At 44.1% G+C, this 16,279-nt stretch overlaps 1 protein-coding gene across 1 annotated transcript; it reads right to left on the bottom strand.

Annotated features, from left to right (window-relative positions):
• Positions 1-13,528: 13,528 nt before the first annotated feature.
• Positions 13,529-15,909, bottom strand: srd5a3 (steroid 5 alpha-reductase 3). Its single transcript, XM_082525545.1, has 5 exons — positions 15,620-15,909; positions 15,338-15,489; positions 15,079-15,264; positions 14,863-14,988; positions 13,529-14,188 (listed from the first exon to the last, which is right to left on the bottom strand). The coding sequence occupies exons 1-5, from the start codon at positions 15,838-15,840 to the stop codon at positions 13,929-13,931; spliced, it is 945 nt and encodes a 314-aa protein (XP_082381671.1). The 5' UTR covers positions 15,841-15,909; the 3' UTR covers positions 13,529-13,928.
• Between the last annotated feature and the right edge of the window lie 370 nt (positions 15,910-16,279).

Genomic DNA, 16,279 nt, shown 5'->3' on the forward strand with positions numbered 1-16,279 from the left:
TATAAACGTACTATCAATTACAACCTAGTGGCAATTTCAGCTTCCTTTTACATCATCTTTATGATTCAATTCTGTCATAATCAATTGAGTCTGATTTTGCTTTTCAAAATGAAAACCCAATATGTGTTGAAACAGCAATTTTCATTTTTAAAACATTCTGAAATAATTGAAAGAGTATATCACATATGGACAAATTCGACGAGCCATTAATTTGAAAGGCGAAATCAGACCAACATGAAATTTACATGGTTTTACTGTCGGGTTGGATACTGTTGATCTAAAGTGGAATTATCCTGTGGAAACAGCATCTTTCAATTTAAGAGCATTTTGAAATCGTTAAACGAGTAGGTCGTCTACGGGCAATTTGAAAATACTTTTATTTTGGAAGGCAAAATCAGAGTGACTTGATCTTAACATCGTATCTCTGTGGGGTTGTATACTGTTGATTTAAAGTGAAATTATTCTGTGGAAACAGAAAATTTCCTTTTTAGAGCATTCCGAAATCACTGAAAGTTAGGTAAGTTATTGGCATTTTCAACAGGCCATTATTTTGGAAGGCAAAATCAGAATGACTTGAAATTGAAGTAGTACCATGGTGTGGATGTACACTTTTGATCTAACATGGATTCATCCTGTGGAAAGAGCAAGTTTCATTTTTAGAGCGTTCTGAATTCTTTAAAAGAGTAGGTCGTATATCGGCAATTTGAAAAGTCTTTTATTTTGGAAGGCAACATCAGACTGATTTGATATTGATATGGTATCACTGTGGGGTTGGATACTATTGATCTAAAGTGGAATTATGCTGTGGAAACAGCAATTTTCCATCTTAGAGCATTTTGAATTCGCTCCAAGAGTAAGTCATATATGGGCAAATTGAAAAAGCTTTTATTTTGAAAAGCAAAATCAGACTGACTTGAAATTGACATGGTAACATCGTGAGGTTGTATACTGTTGATCTAAAGTGGAATTACCCTGTAGAAACTGAAATCTTCCTTTTTAGAGCATTCTGAAATCACTGAAAGTTAGGTAAATTATGGGCATTTTCAACAGGCCATTATTTTGGAAGGCATAATCAGAATTACTTGAAATTGATATGGTAACATCGTGAGGTTGTATACTGTTGACCTAAAGTGAAATTATCCTGTGGAAACAGCAATTTTCACTTTTAGAGCATTTTGAAATCTTTAAAAGAGTAGGTCGTATCTTGGCAATTTGAAAAGTCTTTTATTTTGGAAGGCATAATCAGAATGACTTGATATTGATATGGTAACATCGTGAGGTTGTATACTGTTGACCTAAAGTGAAATTATCCTGTGGAAACAGCAAAATTATTTTTAAGAACATTTTGAAATCGTTAAAAAAGTAGGTCGTATATATGCTCAATTTGAAAGGGCATTTATTTTGGAAGGCATAATCAGAATGACTTGATATTGATATGGTATCACTGTGGGGCTGTATACTGTTGATCTAAGGTGGAATTACCCTGTGGAAACAGGAATTTTCCATTTTAGAGCATTTTGAAATTGTTCCAGGATCAAGTCAGATATGGGCAGTTTGAAAATGCTTTTATTTTTGAAAGCAAAATCAGAATGACTTGATATTGATATGGTAACATCGTGAGGTTGTATACTGTTGAACTAAAGTGAAATTATCCTGTGGAAACAGCAAAATTCTGTTTAAGAACATTTTGAAATCGTCAAAAAAGTAGGCCGTATATGCTCAATTTGAAAGGGCATTTATTTTGGAAGGCATAATCAGAATGACTTGATATTGATATGGTATCACTGTGGGGCTGTATACTGTTGATCTAAGGTGGAATTACCCTGTGGAAACAGGAAATTTCCATTTTAGAGCATTTTGAAATCACTGAAAGTTAGGTCAATTGTGGACAATTTGAAAAGGCTTTTACTTTGGAAGGCAAAATCAGAATGACTTGATATTGATATGGTATCACTGTGGGGCTGTATACTGTTGATCTAAAGTGGAATTACCCTGTGGAAACAGGAATGTGCCATTTTAGAGCATTTTGAAATTGTTCCAGGAGCAACTCAGATATGGGCAGTTTGAAAATGCTTTTATTTTTTAAAGCAATATCAGAATGTCTTGATATTGATATGGTAACATCGTGAGGTTGTATACTGTTGATCTGGAGTGGAATTACCCTGTGGAAACAGGAAATTTCCATTTTAAAACATTTTGAAATCACTGAAAGTTAGGTCAATTATGGACAATTTAAAAAGGCTTTTATTTTGGAAGGCATAATCAGAATGACTTGATATTGATATGGTATCACTGTGGGGCTGTATACTGTTGATCTAAGGTGGAATTACCCTGTGGAAACAAGAATTTTTCATTTTAGAGCATTTTGAATGGTTAGAAGATTAAGTCAATTATGGACAATTTCAAAGGGCCATTACTATGAAAGGCAAAATCAGACTGACTTGATATTGATATGGTATCACTGTAAAAAGACTGTGGTTGGAAAGTGTTGATATAAAGTTCAAATAGTATTTGGAAATACGACTTTTGCTTTTAAGAGCATTATTAAGTCATTGAAAGAGTAGTTCAAAAATGAAGATTCACAGGGCTTTTACTTTGAAATCCAAAATAAGATGGCCTTGATAGTGACAGGGCACAATTAGGGTACAAGGCTGTGTCATATAGATCTAACATTAGAGTTTGTAAAAAAAAAAAGCCTAAATTATATGTTATTATGTTCTTAACATATCTGTTAATTCACTCGAAGTTGGCTTTTATTTTGAAATCCGGTTTCCACATCCATTCCCGTAATACTTTGAATACACAGGGAACGTAAAACAAACTGGAGGCTGGCTTGACTGCAAGTCTCGAATTGGAGGCTGGCTTGACACCAGTATCCTACTTTGGCAAAACGTCCTACCATAAGTTTATGCACATTTCTGCTGTCACAGAATAATTCCAGCACAAATTTAAGTAGGTATGACAGTTTGCCACTTAACTTTGCCCATCAGAATATGTTTGTAGGTCACATCCACAAAGGTAGGATTGTTTGGCACTTAATGTTACGCGACAGAGTATTTTTCTAACTAATATTCACAAAGGCAGGACGGTTCGCCACTTAATTTCGTGTTGTGCGTATGCGCAGAAACAACGGATAGGATGGTTTGTCAGGTAGGATGGACTTTGTCCTTGATGAGAGAGTGACTGTTCAGCGTTGGTGCATTCGGATACCGGACATCATGATAACACACCCGTCATGAGTAAAGCCGTGTTTTCCTCTGTGGATTACATTCTGCCAAAATTAACTGATTCACACACGAAATGTTCACTTCACTCGACTCCTCAGTTTTCGCTCCTAATGTAGCCCAGAGTGAGTTCTGTGCCTCTGATCCAGCGGAGTATACACCTAGTATTTTGCTTGAGCCAGTTAACACTGAGCCAGTTTGTATTTCGCTGCTGACAGATACTATGCTTTCCTCCAGCGACAATTCCTCTACGGACTGTTTTGTTTCCATTTAAAATTGGAATATTCAGAAACATTGCATTTCTGCGCTAGACAGTGTGGGTCAGGATCTCGTTGCTGAACCCAGTGTTTTCTGACCTAAATGTTTCTGAGCACTATACAGATGTCAGTGAATCTGGTGTGTGTGTGAGGCTGACCAACAAGCTAGCGAAATTATCACTTCGGATCTTCGAAGTGACTTTCATGTTTTCACATATGTGGACTATGTAGTTCCTGGTACTTAGCCTGCTAGCCATCCTGTTCCCATGGACTGTTTAATTTTCCAGCCAGACTCTATTAATGCTTTTCAGGCTATACCACAGGAGAGTATTGTTGATGTTGCCTAACCTGTGTATGGTGCAGCCTCTCAACCAGGAGATACTGAGGCTGCCTGTGTTAAGACTCCAGCTTCTATAAAGATTACAAGCCCAGAGTCTGTCTATTCTGAGACTGTTTCTGTTTTTCCTAGTGGACTGTTTCAAACTGTACATTCGGTGCCTGCTAAGGTTATGAGCAACAAGATTTTGTCTGCTATACATAGACTGGCAAAAGAATTTGGTTTGGGCACTGCAGAGTTGGTTGACAAGGTTAACTTTTCCGTTCCCCGGTCATGTCAGTTTAACTCTGTGCACCATGCTTTTCAGCCAGTTGTCCTGGTCCCTGTGTGTCCTAACTCTCTGGCTGTGCTTTGTAAGATAGAGTTTAGTGTGGCTTCACACCCAGTTTATTCAGACACTCTTTGTGTGAACTCTCCAGCACCAGTGACTGCTCCTCAACTCACTTCTCCAAAGACTATTAACAATAACCTGGACAGCACAAAGCCAGCAGAGTTACTAAATATAGCAGGCCTTAAATCTTTGTTTGCTAATACTGTGTTTGACTCCACTAACCTGGCTTTCCCAGTGACTGTTACAACTCATGAGCTCCGCTCTCCACCTCCAACTCCTGCTTTGAGTGCGGCTCGGGTCTAGCTTTCCCTTGCACCGGTACCAGTTACTCGGGTGGGGATGGCAGAGGCCCGGCTGGCCCCTGCTCCAGTCCCCAGGCTGGCCGAGGCTCCGTTCGTCCCTGCACCCGTACCTGTTCCTTGGGTGGGGATAGCTGACGCCCAGTCTATGCCTGTGACTGTTCCAGGTTCCCGGGTGAAGACAATTGTGACCTTGCCGGCTCATGCACCCGTACCAGTTCCTTGGGTGCATGAGCCGGCAGAGGTCCAGTTAGCTCCTGCACCCACACCAGCTCGCAGAGTAAAGGCAGCCAGCACCAAGCTTGTCCCTGCACCTGTATCTGTTCCTCGGGTGTGGATGGCTGGAGTTCGGCCAGACCGGGTACCAGTTCCTGCTCCCCGGAGGAGAGCAGCTAAGAGTCAGTTATCTGCTCAGTCACTAGCCCTGCTACCTGCACATCCATCATCACTACAACCACCATCCCAACCACCACTACACCTTGTATGTTCGTCCCTGGTACACTCATTTCAGTTATTGACCCTTCCTTAGTTCAGTTCTTTCACGGACGTTTTGAGTTTGGTTTTGGATTGTTTCCTGAGCCTCAGCACTGTTGTGGGCACTTTGGTTTGAACTCTTGTTTCCCGTTTGTTTTGGACCCTGGCTCCTTGTTGTTTTATGTTTGTTTCGGTGAGGTGTTAATCGCTTCTCCTTACCCCTTGTATACTACACAATGCACGATACATGATTAGGACGAAACTTGGGCCGATCTCCCAAAATGGTTGCATACCTGAAAAATCACCTCAAAAAAGACCAAAAATCACACAGTGTATGCCCAGCTCAACAGTAAATACACCCCTGCCAGTGGCAGACGCCCTCAGACATCGGTGCATTGGTGGTTCTTTGTGTCCGGGGATGGCCATCCAGGTACACACCGGCTCACTCCTGGTGGCTGCTGGTCAGGGCCTGGAGCGTGGGGCTCGCTCGGGCCACTTCGGGGGTCGGGTGCCCTCGGCCTCTCGGCCTGGGGCTCGGTCACTCTGGGGCAGCTGGCTGTCGGCGGAGCTCACGGGCGCGTCACTGCAACCCCCCCTGGCTTCTGCTCCACGGCTGCTGAGTGAGCCCTCATCTGGGACTCTGCTTAGCTCTTTCTGGGACAGTGGCGCGGCTGCCCCTCTGTTGGTCTTCCTTGGTCTCTTGTGTTCTGGGGGCCTCTGGATGTCTGGAGTTTTGATCTCCTCCATACCTGCTTCATGCCCTGGAGGACGGGGCTGTGGCCCCCCCACACCCTCTAGCAGATCGTTACATGAAGGAACCTTTTAAAAAACAAGCGCGTCTATTGGCGACTGTCAAGCCTTTGAGCCGCCGAGCAGCTGAATAGGGGAATAATGTTGACGCGCCCACTGTTTAAAACGTTAGTCAAAGTTCCAGGTTAAAACTCCTTTATTTGTTATCAAATCCTTAAAATCCGTAGAAAAACAGTGATCAAAAACATTCCAAGCTTGAGCGGTCAGCAAAAGTCGACTTCCCCCATCACCCACTCATTCACAAAATTTCCCTCGGGCCGTGAACATCACTATTACTATTACCGACACCACGTGACCCAAAGCTACGCCTATCCACAACAGCGTCCATGCTCACAGGTGTACACACGGGTGCTCACACACACAAACTACACCCTTTTTGGCTCCTACCTCAAAGCACACTGTGTCCTGTCGATCTTACGTGCTGCACAATAATGTTTAATATTTAGTATTTACTGTTATATTCCCATATATCATTGTGATGTTGTTTATTCTATTGCTCTCGTTTTCTTCTGCTTGTTTTCTTTTCGTTCTCAACGGGTGATCCAGGTGATTGATATAAGTATTTTTTTTTGTCTGCTTATTTAGTTTGTTTTTGTTTTTTTGCCCTTTATCTCCCTCTCTCTTCTCTGCTGTTTTTCCCCTCTTTCTTCCTTTCTCGCTTTTCTTTTCCTCATTCAAGTCTGTCCCGTATCTAGCAAGTGAAAATAAAAAAATAAAAAAATAAACAATAAAAGGTGAATCAAATGGACCATTACTGTCATGGTCCCCGTGCCTGCCCAGCCGGCCTCACAAGGCTACACTTGTGTTTTTGCTTTCTCTCTCTCTCTCTCCCCTACCTCTCTGCCTGGGCGGAGCTCACAGCTGGCTCCCGCCCTTGGCTCACACAGCTGTTGGCGATCAGCTGATTACCCATCTACAATTTGAGGCTGGGCCACAGATCCCCTCATCGCTGGATGATTGTGCTTCTGACGTTAGTCTTTCCTTCCAGCTCCCGTGGTCTTATACCTTTACGCCCTACCTTCGTGATTTGTTAGTGATTTCTCCCCTTCTTGTTCCAGTTTATCTTCCCGGACCTGTGACCTCCCCGCGGTACGAACCCTGGATTTTCCCCGTTACTGTATATATTATTGCACTGGTGTGTAAATAAATCGTGTTCTGAGACGTCAACCTGCTCTGCGCTTGAGTCCCTGCTTTCAGTTTGTGACAGAATCATCCAGCCAGGAAATGTGCTCAGCAGACTCGGCGGCCTCCACTCCCACTCTCGCCACCCTGGCAGCAATGCTGGAGCGACACGAGCAGATGTTTGTTCATCTCCGTGGCGAGCTCGCTACTCTCACTCAGGCTGTGGCCCAACAAACACCCCTGCCGGCAACTCCACCTGCCGTCGCTCCTCTCCAGGAAGCCTCGGCCTCAGCAGTAAGTGCCACACCTCCTGCTTCTTCACTTATCCAATCTAACAGATTTCTACCCACACCGAAAGCTTTCTCCGGAGAAATTGATAAATGTGCTGGCTTCCTCACTCAATGTGCCCTTCAGTTTCGTCAGCAACCGCAAGCTTTCGCTAATGATGGTGCTAAGATTGCATATATAGTTCAGCTACTTCAGGATCGGGCTCTGATTTGGGCTCAAGCTGTGCTTCACGCCAACCCTGAAATAACGTATTCTGACTTTCTGGATAAGTTCAAAGGCGTCTTCGACAGAAAATCCACCACGCTCACAGCCGGCCAGCGCCTGCTCACGCTCAAACAAGGTAAGCGGAGTGTGGCTGATTTCTCTATTGACTTCCTCACCTTGGCTGAACAGACAAAGTGGGGGGAGGAGGCTCTTAAGAGTACATTGCTTTCTAATGTTAACGAAGAAATAAAGAAAGAACTGATGCTTCGTAAACTGCATTCTTCCCTAGACGCGCTTATGACCTTGTGCGTCCGGCTGGATGACCGATTGCGTGCACACCGGCGCGCACACACACGGACGGGACAGGAATCACTGGATTATCACGGGGCCTCTCCAGCCGGCCGCGGGCCGCGTGACTCCGACACCTGTGATGAGGAGGAGCCCATGCAGCTTGGACACTCGCGGCTGACGCCTGCAGAGCGCCAGCGCCGTCTGGCCGCCGGTGAATGCGTCTATTGCAGCCGTAAGGGTCACTCTGTCTCCTCGTGCCCGACGCTGGCAAAAGGGCGCGCTCACCAGTGATTGAGAGGGTGCTGGTGGGCGATCTGTCTAGTAAAAACCCTCTCCCCAGACTTCTCTTACCGGCCAAACTTCGAGTACAGTCTGTTTTTCACTCGCTTTCAGTACTCATTGACTCTGGGGCTGAGCAGAACTTTATTGACACCTCGCTCGCCGCCAAACTAAACATCGCTTTGGAACCCTTGTCGCGCCCTCTCCGCGTGCACGCGCTCTCTGGTCACCGCCTGCCCGATATCACTCATGTCTCGGAATTCCTTTCTTTGTCTCTCTCGGGCAATCACACGGAGAGGATTTGTTTTTTTGCATTCACGGCTCCGCTCACCCCGCTGGTTCTCGGTCACCCCTGGCTTGTGCTCCATAACCCGCACATTGACTGGGAGAAAGGTGACATCCTAGGTTGGAGTGTGAATTGTCACATGTCTTGCCTTCGGGCGGCCACGACGCCCGTTCCGCTTCTGCCCTCTGGTTCGCCGTCCGACCCCCCGGATCTTTCGGCGGTCCCGCGGGTCTATCATGACTTGCGAGGCGTGTTCTGCAAGGATCGGGCGCGGTCCCTTCCCCCCCACCGCCCGTATGACTGCGCTATCGATCTCCTTCCGGGGGCTCCGTTGCCGTCTAGCCGCCTGTACAGCCTCTCCCAGCCGGAGCGGGTCGCTATGGAACGTTACATCTCTGAGTCGCTTGCTGCGGGCTTGATCCGTCCCTCCTCCTCCCCGGTTGCGGCTGGGTTCTTCTTCGTGGACAAGAAGGACGGTTCGTTGCGCCCGTGTATCGATTATCGGGGCCTTAATCTGATCACTGTCAAGAACAGGTATCCTTTGCCACTGCTTTCCTCTGCTTTTGAGCTGCTCCAGGGCATGACTGTTTTTACTAAGCTGGACCTGCGCAATGCCTACCACCTGGTTCGCGTCCGGGAGGGGGATGAGTGGAAGACGGCCTTCAATACTCACCAGGGGCACTTTGAGTACCTTGTTATGCCCTTCGGCCTCACCAACGCTCCCGCGGTTTTTCAGACCATGGTGAACGAGGTGCTTCGTGACTTTGTTAATCGCTGTGTCTTTGTGTACTTGGATGATATTCTCATTTTTTCTAAGACACTCGCGGAGCATCAGGTGCATGTGAGACAGGTCCTGCAACGCCTCTTGGAGAACCGGCTGTTTGTGAAGGGGGAGAAGTGTGAGTTCCACGCGCCTGCAGTGGCTTTCCTGGGCTATATAGTTGAGAAGGGGAGTCTACGAACAGACCCTGGAAAGGTGCGTGCGGTGGTTGAGTGGCCAGTCCCTCCTAATCGCCGCCAACTGCAACGTTTTCTGGGATTCGCTAATTTCTACAATAGATTCATTCGCGATTTCAGTAAGATCTCTCTCCCTCTCACTAAGCTCACCTCTCCGAAGGTTCCTTTTCTGTGGGGTCCTGCCGCTCAGCGAGCCTTCGCCCAGCTCAAGGAGAGGTTTTCCTCGGCACCCATCCTCCGGCAACCGGACCTCACACGGCAGTTCGTGGTGGAAGTCGACGCTTCTGACTCCGGGGTGGGGGCGGTTCTCTCGCAACAAGTGGACGGTAAGCTTCACCCGTGTGCTTTCTTCTCTCGCCGTCTCTCGCCCGCAGAAAGCAATGACAACGTCGGGGATCGGGAACTCTTGGCCATAAAACTCGCCCTGGAGGAATGGAGACATTGGCTGGAGGGAGCTGCTCACCCGTTCATTGTTTGGATGGATCACAAGAACCTGGAGTACATCCGTTCGGCCAGACGTCTCAGTTCTCGGCAAGCCAGGTGGGCGTTGTTCTTTGCTCGCTTTGATTTCACCGTCACCTACAGGCCAGGATCTTGCAACATGAAGCCAGACGCCCTGTCCCGGCAGTTTTCCACCACGGAGGGGCAGTCGGACCCCGAACCCGTTCTGCCGGCGGCCTGGGTGGTTGGAGCTGTTTCCTGGGAGATTGAATCCCTCATTCAGGAGGCACAAGAGACTGAACCAGATCATGGGACCGGCCCGACTGCGCCTGCGCCCAGAACAAGCGGTCAAACCAACCTCCATCGGGCCGTCTTCTACCTCTCCCTACGCCGGCCCGACCATGGTCACACATCGCTCTGGACTTCATCACTGGACTGCCTCCCTCCGCAGGTTACACCGCTATACTAACCATCATCGACCGTTTCTCTAAGGCCGCACACTTTGTCGCCCTTCCTAAACTCCCTACTGCTCTGGAGACGGCTCGGCTCCTCAGCTCACATGTGTTCAGGCTCCACGGGATCCCCGAGGACATCGTCTCGGACAGAGGACCACAATTCACTTCCCGAGTATGGAAGGAATTTTGCGCCGCGCTGGGAGCCAAGGTCAGCCTCTCTTCCGGTTTCCACCCGCAGAGCAACGGACAGTCCGAACGGGCTAACCAGGAGTTGGAGGCTGCCCTCCGGTGTGTTGCCTCCCACAATCAATCAACCTGGAGTGAACAGCTGCCGTGGATCGAATACGCCCACAACAGCCACACCTCCGCCACCACGGGCAGGTCACCCTTTGAGGCATCCCTGGGCTACCAACCACCCCGCTCAGGGAGGGGCGGCCATCTGCCACAACCAGCTGTGGAAGAAAGCCAGGGAGTAATAATAAGTAATGATTCAATTTAGAGAGGTCTATTAACACATGTTGATTAGGAAAGGTGACTGAAGAAGAAAAACTCAATGCATCATGGGAATCCCACAGCAGCCTAAACCTATTGTAAGATTCAGGGTCACCTGATCCAAAATTAAGTATGTTTAAAGTAAAAAGGAAAGTTTTAAGTCTAATCTTGAAAGTAGAGATAGTGTCTGTCTCCTGAATCCAAACTGGAAGCTGGTTCCACAGAAGAGGGGCCTGAAAAATGAAGGCTCTCCCTCCCATTTGTCACAGTCCTGGGTCGAGTGAGCTGGTGTTTTGAGTTTCCTTATATTTTGATATTCATGGTTTGTGTTCAAGTTCATCGAGTCATCTTAAGCTCCTAGGTTTATTAGTTATAGTTCTTTGTTTATTAGATACCTTTGTGTGTTTAATTCTCTTTTGTTGGTTCATGTGTCTAAACTTGTCATGTTTCATCTTTCCTGTTGTCAAGTGTCATATTGACGTCGTCTCATGTTTGCTGTATTATTTTGAAAGTCTCATTGTTATGTTCATTGTGCTTAGCGTTACTTTTCATCATCGTCATAATGTTTGCATCAGCTGTTTCCTCATGTGTTTCAATTTCCCCTGATCACCTCCTGTGTGTATTTGGCCTGTGTGTTTTCATTACGTCTTTGTCAGGTTGTTTGTGTTACCTCCCAAACAGTTTGTCAGCTGCTTGTGTGTTAGGACAACTTGTTCTTTGTGTTGACTTCAAATCAACCTAAATGTCATTTCTCTTTACTATTCTAATCCTAACAATAATGAGTGTTTGCCCCTCTAAATATCAGCCCATTTACTTTAAAAATATATTATTATTAGTAATAATATTATTTACTTTGAGCAGAAAATTTGCTTGGCAAATAATAAATTTGGGATAAGCAGAATAAACATTAAATAAAATTAAAGCGACTTTGAGGTCGCTGAGATTCCAACTCATCTGAGTTTTTAGTAGATGATGCTATGTTATCAATTTGAAAGTCCTATGTCGCCTTAACATTCACAAACTTTGGTGTCCAGCACGCCCGCCTGCCCAGTGGAATGAGGACAGTACTCCATCAGCCTTTTATAGGGATAAAAAGGAAATAAAGAACGTGACCAGAGGTGGCAAAAGCACAGATATTCTTTACTTAAATAGAAGTACTTATTAAAAGTCTTTACTCAAGTTAAAGTAAATACAACTTAACCTTGTTATATTATTGTGATATTAAAATAATATTAGTACATACAAATACAAACTTTATTTCAGTCCAAATTGTAATTCTAATAAAGTTACTCAGCTTTAATCAGTTAAGTAGAACAAGAGCAGAGAAAAAGATATATTTTTTATGTTCTTCTATGTTCTGTTGCCTACATTGTAGAGAGCGACTTTGCCTCAAAAAAGGAAAATGAGTAGGAAGAGGTTAAAATTGAATTTGGCAGGTGGGAGAACTGGAAGGATCCATCACAGCACAGCAAACTAGCCTGTTTATACAACATTAACCTGCAGCTTATTTTCATACAACCATTAGATAAGTTATTCTACCTCAGCTTCTTTTCCAGCAGGTTTCACAATATGAAAAACACAATGTCAAATGTACAGTGCCCAATATCTGATGTAGAAACATAAGAACTTACATTTCCAGTTCATAAATATCCCACTAAGCAGTCCTTGCCTTTACATATAACCTTTCTTTGTCCTCTCCTGTTCTTATGTTTCTCCATCTCTGAGTGAAGTTTGCTCTCTTACTTTTCTCTCCCCGTGAAATACAGCAGCACACAAACAGTTTGTGAGTTTGCTGATGTTTGTTAAGCTGACAGAAATGCTGCATTTGAAATTACCTGCCACAATATTACTCCCTTCATGCTCCTCGCTACTCTTTAGTAGTGCAAGCAATAAGTAATGCAATTTCATCCCCTGACTTTGGCGTAAGGTTTTGCCTCTTTCTTCTCTTTTTACCTGGTGATTAAGACACGAGTATGAATGTTTGAAGGTTAAAATAATAACTCTCCGCTGTGTAAGTAGTAGAAAATAGGGATATTTGTTTAATATTTGTTTTGTATGCGGTACTGAATCCGATACATATCTGATGTTTTAGAAAGCGACTGCTGTTTGAACGGTCATGTCGCATTAAATCCGTCTTTTACGACACTGACACAAGACAGACGCCAATTATTAGCGCCCAAGAAGACATCGCGAACGCTTTCGGGCCATCCAGTGTAGATGTTAGTGAACCTGTTGGGAAGACGGCGCTGGAGAAACGTAAACATTTTATTTGTACTGTATAATCTGCAGATTCTGACAGAAATTTCCAACTATCATTTGAAGAACCGCTCCTCTCTAAAAACAGAAATAAGGATCATTATTAGGCCAGTTGTAAATAACACAATAACGTTACAACTTAAAGCAAAATTGGGAAACGTAAAGTCCGAAACAAGTCTTTATATTAAGGGCCATCAGTCAAACAATACTGTTTGATCTGGGTCTAAACAGAGCGCGTTGTGTGTGACGTCTTCTTTTGTGCATGCGGGCCGCTTTGAGGGTTCACACTAGAGCGCGTTTGCTGTCACATTTTATTTGTAGCGTGAACAAGCAGACAAAACAATCGGATTTGATCAAAAAAATCGGAATTGAGCATTAAGACCTGCAGTGTGAACGTAGTAAGTGGAGTTCTTGTGAATGAATCAGGGGCAATTTGTGGTTCAGTATCTAAAGGATAATGAATACATCATGCAAACTAGTGTACCTGGGGATTGAACCACCACACCCCTGATTGGTTTATGACTTGATTTCCCTCCTGAAAGTAACGTCCCCATGTTTGTGCCTCTTTAAACAACAATAATACTTTTTGTTGAATAAAGTTTCTTTATTCATTACAACATGTCCATGTCATGTTACTTTTCGTTTTAAAGTAAAACTCCTTGTCGTTCCGGTATTAATACAATACATTCTGTTTTGCTATAAAAGAAAAATATTCAACACCACAGTGTTTTGCAGGTTTCTTTTTCACATAAACATTTAGAGATTACAATACCAGTTATAACTCGAGAGGTTGGCATACTGTAAAAGGAAGAAAAAGATTTTTAAGTACTTAATCGTAAGAAAAACAAGTTCTTAATGTAATGAACAAATGAATTCCAGCAATGTTCCTCACAGTGTCTTCACATCAGTCGGAGAAAGTTCTCACCTCTAGAGTCTTCTGCCAGAAATCAAACACAGTGTTGGCCTCTTAGCTGTCAAGCCGATTAGTTAAATTTGGAGGTTTGAAAGAACGTTTAGAAAAAGATGGCTTTTGCTCCTAAGGTTTCTGCTCCTCCGACATCTCTGGCAGTTTTCTTTACAGTTCCCATTTATCACCACAAAAAGACCAATACAGTGTCTGAGTATTCATAGCACAAAGGGTATAAATGCTCTTCTATGCCTTGGGTATGACTTGTATTTGCTAATGTAAAGGTCATGACAAAGCTGTCCTGCCAGTGCTTGGTTGAAGAGCACATACAGTACCACAAGCCACCAGGTGAAAGAGAGGCCTCTGAAAACAAAGCTCAACGAGATGTAGATCAGCAGCTCAGCAAAGTAATGGGGACAAGAAACCAGCTCAAACCAACCTCCCTTTGGCACTCTGTGAGTCAGCGTTTCCACTGTTCCTGCATGACATGACAAAAAACAAGAAAAAGTGACATCAGCAACTTTCAACGTTTACATAGACTGGTTTACCATTTCCAGTGTGTATCAGGTTAAAGCTGTGCTAATTAACAACTGATCAAATTACTGTCTGTTGTGAAATGTCTCACTCATGGCGCCAAACCCACAGAGAATTATCTCGCAGCTCTGCAGTTCCACTCAGCTCTCTGCAGTTTTTTAGCCTCCTTTAGCTAATGTTTTTTTAAATATTCATGCTTAAACATGGCCTCGGTTTTCAAAGAGCAAAGATAAAAAAAATCAAATAAAAAATGCTGAAAGTGGGTCAATTGGCCATTTTTCAAAAATATATGTTTTGAAAAGTATTTGATACATAAATCTAAAATTTAACAAAAATCATTACATGTATCCTAACTTTGGACCATACGTTCTTTAGGAAAATATAAGCTGGTTGAGCTAAAGGCAATTTGGAGATGGGATGACCCATGTGCTTTATGGTTAACACATAAACAGAAAAACAGACAGCAGAGGAAGTTAACTTCAAGCTGTTAGTTCCTTGATCATTAATATGCAAATTCTCAGTGATAGCAATAATGCTGGAGGCAGCAAAGAAAAAACAAAGAAAGAAACAAAGAAATAAAAAAACAAAACAGAAAGACAGAGAGTTTCCTAGGTTTACCTGACTTTCCAGTGCGAAGTCTGGCCAGCAGGACCATAGACTGATGCTGCAGCCACGAGGCCCAAATGAAGAGTAAAAACCCAGCAACAAGCAGCCAGTCCAGCTGAGAGAGGAGGGAGCTTCTCTCTAAAAGAAATGGTGGAAGCATCAGTACCACAAAGCAGATGAACCAGGGAATTGTGCACATAGAAGCACACAGAAAGCACCAACTCAAACCTTTTTCCATACGATCACAGCAGAGGATCGTCAACCCTAACATGATGTAATACCCCAGGCCGAACATATATTGTACCAAGTGCATCGCCCCATCAGAGAAAACGCTGACAAACAGGCACTCCAGCAGCCTCCTGAGGGAGTGGACCCACAGCAGCAGCTGCACCAGGACGGTGGAAAGCTGTGGGACTACAGCCAACACTAACATCAGACACAAAAATGAATTAAACAGGAAAAACAACCATTTTTTTCTTTAGCTTACCTTGACTGTCACTGCTGTGTGCGCCAGTCAAAATGTCTAAAAAGTCGCTCAACCACAAAGGGTATGACTGATGCTGAAATATAAAGCTGAGGTACAAGACCAGAAGAAGACCATTCCAGCCAACAGAGACTGCATAGAAGTGCCAGAACCACCTGGAAGGCGAAAAGCATGCCACGTTTAAATATTTAAAAAGTAAATAATGATTCAAAACCACCTAAGTGTTCGGTTAGATATAGTAGGATATAAAATACATTACAGTAAAGTTCTGTCATTCACTGTCACCTTTTTGGGACGTCAAAAACCCGCAGCCATTCGTCTCGCTTTAAGCTCTGTTTAGTTTTTCCGTAACGAATAAGGTCCTGAAATAAAACGTAAGCGGGACACGTGTCAAATATTCCCGGCAACAGTCGCGACACTTTGTGAGCACAAAAAGCAACGAGGAAGCACAAAGCCAGAGAAGACCACACAACGTTAATCACACTCAACCCTACTGAGCTCCACATCGTTTTGAAGCTGTGCGGGTCCGCAGTTATTGTTTTGTGCAACACGGAAAAGAAGCCGCCGGTAAAACCTATCGTTCCGGAATAGCAACCGGTTATTTCTTTATAGCACAGTAAATGTATGTATTGATTTAATTAATCAATTTAATTATTTAAACATCTATATATTTATTTAATTGCAAAGTATTTTTGCATTTATTTTATTCGGCACGCACGGCTTTGAAGTGAGCATTACGACCCATTTAACGTTCGCACAGCAGAGGGCAGCATTTGAATCTTTCCCCATACACCACCCGAAAATAGAGGTCTAGCCATGTAAACGGAGTCCAAAAATGTTTATGTTTGTGTAAGGGGAAGTTTTATTTTGAACAGGAAATGTTTAGTAATGTGCTAAGCAGGTATTTGGGGCAAAGATTTCATCATTTTATTTTTTTGATTGACT

This window comes from Aulonocara stuartgranti, assembly GCF_965226115.1.
Source record: "Aulonocara stuartgranti genome assembly, chromosome: 23".
NCBI lineage: Eukaryota > Metazoa > Chordata > Actinopteri > Cichliformes > Cichlidae > Aulonocara > Aulonocara stuartgranti.

Bases quoted from the DNA above. Each gene is read 5' to 3' on its own strand.
- srd5a3 (XM_082525545.1), bottom strand. From the start codon at position 15,840: ATGTGGAGCTCAGTAGGGTTGAGTGTGATTAACGTTGTGTGGTCTTCT. The intron at 15,490-15,619 runs GTGACAGTGAAT...TTCGCCTTCCAG, and splicing joins GTTTTTGACGTCCCAAAAAG to GTGGTTCTGGCACTTCTATG. The intron at 14,189-14,862 runs GTAAACCTAGGA...CATGTCATGCAG, and splicing joins ACTTCGCACTGGAAAGTCAG to GAACAGTGGAAACGCTGACT.